This window comes from Lutra lutra, chromosome 1 (assembly GCF_902655055.1).
Source record: "Lutra lutra chromosome 1, mLutLut1.2, whole genome shotgun sequence".
Lineage (NCBI taxonomy): Eukaryota > Metazoa > Chordata > Mammalia > Carnivora > Mustelidae > Lutra > Lutra lutra.
Genome location: NC_062278.1, coordinates 216,946,126 through 216,952,967, shown reverse-complemented (window position 1 = coordinate 216,952,967; position 6,842 = coordinate 216,946,126). Strand labels below are relative to the sequence as shown.

General features: G+C 38.6%; 1 protein-coding gene across 1 annotated transcript; it reads left to right on the top strand.

The window, feature by feature from the left end:
• The first annotated feature begins 4,460 nt into the window (after nucleotides 1-4,460).
• LOC125092779 (olfactory receptor 7G2-like) lies at nucleotides 4,461-5,426 on the top strand. Its single transcript, XM_047717165.1, has one exon. It carries the CDS (start codon nucleotides 4,461-4,463, stop codon nucleotides 5,424-5,426), a length of 966 nt encoding a protein of 321 aa, XP_047573121.1.
• Nucleotides 5,427-6,842: the final 1,416 nt, after the last annotated feature.

Here is a 6,842-nt window from a genome sequence, read left to right as displayed (position 1 = left end):
GAGCCAGACACTTCGCTAGGACATGTAATTTCTCTTCATAAAATTACTAAACATTTTATATAACAATAGCAGAGATGTATAACAAGAAAACATATGGCCACCCTTCTACTCATTCCAGAATGATCAAATGTTGATATTCTGCCATACTGGCTTCAGGTTTTTTTTTTTTATAAAGTAGAAAAATGTGTGTATATGCAAAGAGAAAGCACCTCTCTTTCTCCCCCTTCCTTTCCTGTTCTCCCCTTCCCAGACACAATACAATCTTGAATATGATGGTATCCCCCATGCATAGTTTCATAGTGCACATGTCTTCATAAACATACATAGGATAAAAGACATTGACCATAATAACTATCAATTAGGGAGTAGAGAAATAAACTGATGTAACAGTATCATGTGATACTCTCTGGTAATTAAAATTAGTGAATGGGATTAAAAATACCGACATAATCAAAAAATAAATTGCATAAGCCTGCCAGTTTTAAATGGCATGTACTGTATGGTTCCATGTATATAGGTTTTAAAATGCAAAATAATTTAAGTTTTTATGAAAAGATAATCCTAATCATAATAAAAATTTCAGGGGAATAATGTATACTGGTTCCCCTGGAGAAGGAAAAGAACCAATATTGTACAAACTTATGATGTGGGGGCTTCACCTGTATCTCTATGATTTACTGCAATCAAAACACCAAGAATGAGGACAGTGAAGTGTCTAAACTTGATCATATCAACTATTGGGAAACCCAGCACTTCACTATGGTCTATTATTTTTTGCTGGGGTTTATTTTTATTAGGGATTATAGCCTGAGAGATTTCAACATATATATCTGAAGTTTTCTCATGTAATTTTTTCTTACCTTTTTATATTATATCAACCTATAATCCGGATTCATTTTTTCTTTTTATTGTAATTTTTTATTATGTTATGTTAGTCACCATACACTACATCATTTTCCCATGATTCACTGTTTGCATAAAGCAAGTAATGCTCCAGGCAATACGTGCCCTCCTTAATACCCATCACTGGGCTCACCCATGCCCCTGCCAGAACCCTCAGTTTGTTTCCCAGAGTCCATGTCTCTCATGGTTCATTTCCCCCTTTGATTACACCCCCTTCATTCTCCCCTTCCTTCTCCTAATGTTCTCCATGCTATTCCTTATGTTCCACAAATAGGTGAAGCCATATGATCATTGTCTTTCCCTGTTTGACTTATTCACTTAGCATAATTTCCTCCAGTTCTATCCACGTTGATGCAAATGTTGGGTAGTCATTTTTTCTTTAATTCACTTTGACTGCTATGTAGTTCATCATCTGTCCATGCCAAATGAATACTGACATCATTCCTGTGCACTTTATTCCTTTTCTGCACAATAAAGATTCCCAGCTAGAGTTTCAACTCATAAACACTTCTCTGAAATTTGCAGTTATCATGGTAAGGATGTACTCTCTTTTTATTGCTTTTCCTCTGTTGCCCTTCCCACTGCTTCCTTCTAAGAAATGAAATATTCCAGGTGCCACTGTTCCTGGACCAAAACCACACACACACACACACACACACACACACACACACACACACACACACAGTAAATGTTACTAACGGTGTCCTATATGCTGAGTGCTGTGCTGGCTGTTCTTCTTCTATGCACTGCTCATCACTACAACATCCCCATAAGACTTGGTGACAGTTTCCACTCTATATTGAAGACACCAACGCCTCCATGCAGTTGAACAGCTTTTCCCATCTACAAAGCAAGTGCTGGTTTGGGTCACATTCTGAGTTCTGGGTCTAAGTAATACACCAAATGATAAAGGCTGTCATGGCCACTTCTGTCTCCCCCGGTGAGGAAGCACCACTGCTTCACAAAGAAATATTATTAGGGCACCAGATTATCTTCTAAGTATCTTATAAATCTGCACTGTTTTGAAGGTCTTTGTCTTCCAAGGACCAATAACTCTTTGAATTTTCCTCTATTTTGAAGAGTTTGTATTTGATTCTTTCTCTCATGTAGCTGCTATTTATTTATTTACTTATTATTTATTTATTGTTATCATAAACAGTTTAATAGAGGTGACCTAGCAAGGCTAAATAGTATGTGTGTGTGGTTTTTTAAAATTTTATTTAAGAAATTTTTAAAGTTTAATTTTATTTTTTCAGTGTTCCAGAATTGTTTATGCACCACACCCAGTGCTCCATGCGATATGGGTCTTCCTGAATAGCCACCACCAGGCTCACCCATCCCCTCACATCTCTCCTTTCCAAAACCCTCAGTTTGCTTCTCAGAGTCCACAGTCTGTCATGGTTCATCTCCCCCTCCGATTTCCAACTCACTTCTCCCCAACACTCAATGTCTTCCATGTTATTCCTTATGCCCCACAAGTAAGTAAAACCAGATGATAGTTGACTTTCCCTGCTTGACTTATTTTACTCAGCATAATCTCCTCCAGTCCCATCCACGCTGATATAAAAGTTGGGTATTCATCCTTTCTGATGGAGGCATAATACTCCATTGTATATATGAGCCATATCTTCTTTATCCATTCATCTGTTGAAAGACATCTTGGCTCTTTCCACAGTTTGGCAACTGTGGCCATTGCTGCTATTAACATTGCAGGTACAGATGGCCCTTCTTTTCACTGTTATCTGTATCTTTGGGGTAAATACCCAGTAGTGCAATTACAGGGTCACAGGAAAGCTCTATTTTTAATTTATGAAGGAATCTCCGCACTGTTTTCCAAACTGGCTGCACCAACTTGCATTCCCACCAACAATGTAAGAGGGTTCCCCTTTCTCCACATCCTCTCCAGCACTTGTTTACTGTCTCGTTAAAATTGGCCATTCTAACTAGAGTAAGGTGGTATCTCAATGTGGTTTTGATTTGAATCTCCCTGATGGCTAGTGATGATGACCATTTATTCATGTGTCTGTTAGCCATTTGTATGTCTTCTTTGGAGAAGTGTCTGTTCATATCTTCTGCCCATTTTCTGACATGATTATCTGTTTTTTAAGTGTTAAGTTTGAGGAGTTCTTTGCAGATCTTGGATATCAGCCCTTTGTCTGTAATATCATTTGCAAATATCTTCTCTTATGTAGCTGCTTTTTAAAAATGATATGCCACCTATCACCTTGGGTGGGAAAGTCCCCTAAGGACAGAGAACATCACTGACATAGTTGCCTAGTTTCTCTTAGAATGAACCACTAACATATATGAGTAGCATTTCCATGAAGGAGTCTTAAGACTTTCAATTTTATAAGCAACACTTTTGAATCTATGCTAAGGTGTAGAGCATATACTTGAATAAATGCCATGACCTGCTATGTATTTTCACACTGCTACTCTATGTCATGGATGGAGGTAGACATGCCTTGTATATGACTAAAGATTTAAGGCATTTCTCAAAATGAAAATATTCAAATTATGAAAGGAACTTATGAAACATGTTTTAAGAATGCTAATGCTGCATAATCCGGGAGCATTAAAAATGATTGGTCAAGTCAGTCAAGTCATCCCATATGTGGAATTTAAAAAAACAAAACAAATGAGCACAGGGGAAAAGAGAGAGGAGAAACCATGAAACAGACTCTTAACTACAGAGAACAAATGGATGAGTACCAGAGAGGAGGGGTTGGGAGGGATAATTTAGATGATGGTGTTCAAGGAAGGCATCTGTTTGATCACCTGGTATTGTGTGGAGGTTTTGAATCATGGACTGTTACCTGAAATTAATATTGCACTCTAAGTTAACTAACTGGAACTTTAATAAAAACTTTTTAAAAAGAGACTGTCATTTCAGCAGTCAGATGACCTGAACTCAGACCTAGTCTTTGGCACACACTGTGTACTTCATATCCATGATATAATTCACCTCACCTAAGTGTCCCCATGGGTGAATGGAGTAATAAAATGACTTAACTCATCAGTAATTTAGCACACCTTTCAGATAATTCTGAGCATGTCAAAGATGGCAGAGCAGACTCTGTAGGAGAGACTGAATAACATTATTGTCTTTCTATTGTTTGGAGACAAGAAATATTTCTAAAGGAAACACCATTCTTATTCATCTTAAACTGAGCACTTAGCACAATATGTGAAGCAGAGCTGGTGATCAAAAAAAAACAAAATAAGGGCCAATGGAGGGAAGAGGGGGGAAAAGAGTAGGAAATAATGATGAAAAAATTAGCATAGGGAAAAATTGGAATAGTCACATGGATTCTCAATAGTTTCGTTTTTTTGTTTTTGTTTTTTTATTTTTCTAAAAGCACAGGCTCTTAAACTTTGGTGATATCAAATTAATCTGGCTGGCTTGCCAAAAATAGATGGTTGCTCTGCACCTCAGAGTTTATTAGCAGTATATCTGGACTGATACCAGAATTTGTATTTCTAACAATTCCCAGGTGATGTTGCTGTGGCACACCCAGAGACCGTTCCTTTTTTTTTTTTTTTTTAATTTTCACCCCATGTTTTCCATCAGATTCATCAACAACATGGAACCCAGAAACCAGACAGTATTTTCAGAATTCTTTCTCCTAGGACTGACAGATGATCTAGAACTGCAGCGCCTCCTCTTCAGTCTGTTCCTGTCCACGTACCTGGTCACCATACTGGGAAATCTGCTCATTATCCTGGCTGTCATCTCTGACTCCCACCTCCATACCCCTATGTACTTCTTCCTCTCCAACCTGTCCTTTACTGACATCTGCTTAAGCACAACCACCGTCCCAAAGATGCTGGTGAACATCCAAACACAGATTCAGAGCATCAGTTATACAGGCTGCCTCACCCAGGTCTGCTTTGTCTTGACTTTTGTCGGTTTGGAAAATTTTCTCCTTGCGGCAATGGCCTATGACCGCTATGTGGCCATTTGTCATCCCTTAAGGTACACTGTTATCATGAATGCCCAACTCTGTGGCCTGCTGATGGTGCTCTCCCTGCTCATTAGCATTGCCAATGCCCTGCTCCATAGTCTGATGATGCTACAGTTATCCTTCTGTAAGGACTTGGACATCCCCCACTTCTTCTGTGAACTTGGTCAGATTGTCAAGCTTGCTTGCTCTGATACTCTCATCAATAATATCTTGGCATATTTTGCAGCTGGCTTATTTGGGGGTGTTCCACTCTCTGGAATCATTTTCTCTTACACTCAAATTTTCTCCTCTGTTTTGAGAATGCCATCAGCAGGCAGGAAGTATAAAGCTTTCTCCACCTGTGGGTCTCACCTGTCAGTTGTGTCCTTGTTCTATGGGACAGCTTTTGGAGTGTACATTATTTCTGCAGTTAGTGACTCTTCCAGAAAGACTGCTGTGGCCTCCGTGATGTACATCGTGATTCCTCAAATGATGAACCCCTTTATCTACAGTCTGAGGAATAGTGACATGCAGGGTGCCTTGAAGAAACTCATCAGTAGGATACCTTTTTTTCTGTGATCGTGCCATGTACCTTGGGCTGGGTTGTAAGAATAAATCAATGTTATATTAATCACAGGAGAACAAGGAAGTTTAATTCTTCTATCACCGAATGCTTCTAACACAAGTAGATAACATAACAGCCAAGTATATTTTAATTTAGAGTTGAAACCTAACTTTTATTTTTCTTTAGATTTTTATGTTTGACAAATTATATCAACTCTTTTTTTAAAATCATTTTTTTTATTTATTTTCAGCATAACAGTATTCATTGTTTTTTGTACCACACCCAGTGCTCCATGCATTCCGTGCCCTCTCTAATACCCACCACCTGGTTCAACTCTTACTTCAAGGCTTTTCTCAGTTCCACAGAGGTAGAGCCTGAGGCAGAGATCAAAGTTTTATGTTTGTATGGTTGACTCAGAAGAAGTAAATGCAGAATATGAGTAGCTCAGAGAAAGGACAGAAAAATGACTATTGTCATATTTAGAGACTTGCTTCTCCCTGACCCCATAAGAGACCATGTCAGTTGAAACCCAAATCAGGCTACAGTGAGGGAAGGGAGTTTACCTTTCACACCACGACTTAGTAATTATGGAGACCAGTCACTGGTAAAGTGTATTCCTTTGAGGCAATATTAGTATCCATCCACTATACCAGTTTCATTATCTATACAACTGGTATAATGAGATCATCTCATTTTGAAATAATTGTGAGTTATTTGTGTTTCATCAGTGATGAAGCCTTTATTTCTAAGAAGAGAAAAATACCTATCCCTAATATGATTGAACAGGAAACAGTTGTCATTATTAGCACTTCAAGACAGGGACTGTGAAACAGGGGAGTAGGCTTCACTCTGTTCTGCATTTGGTGGCTTTGTCCTAGGACTCGTTCTCCTCCAGTCACAAGGTGGTGGCAGCAAATATAGATGTCATGCTTGAACATGATGCCCAGGGACAAAACAAAACAAAACAAAACAAAAAAACAAACAACTGTCCTTCCCAGTGTCAGATGAGAATAGGCCTCTTAATGGAGTCAATCAAAGCTCATCTGTAGGAGGTGAAATGGGGGCCCTCAATATGATATGCCCACATCCTAATCCCCCTAATTTGTGATTAGTACCTCATATGATAAAAGGATGAATGGTATCAGAACTTATTTGGAAAAGGGGTCCTTGCAAAGGATGCATAACTGGGTTATCTGGGTGAGCCCTAAATAGAAATCCTATGTTTCCTTATAAAACAGGTAGAAGTGAAGGAGACCCAGAGAAAAGGAGGAGGCAATGTGGCCATGGAGACAGATACTAGATTGACGCCACCAGTATTTTGATTTCCAGTATCTGATCATTTTTGTCCTATAAACTGTCATTTTTATAGGATCCTAATGTGTCTTTTTTTTTCTTACACTCCTTTACATTGCCCAATACTACATATTAAA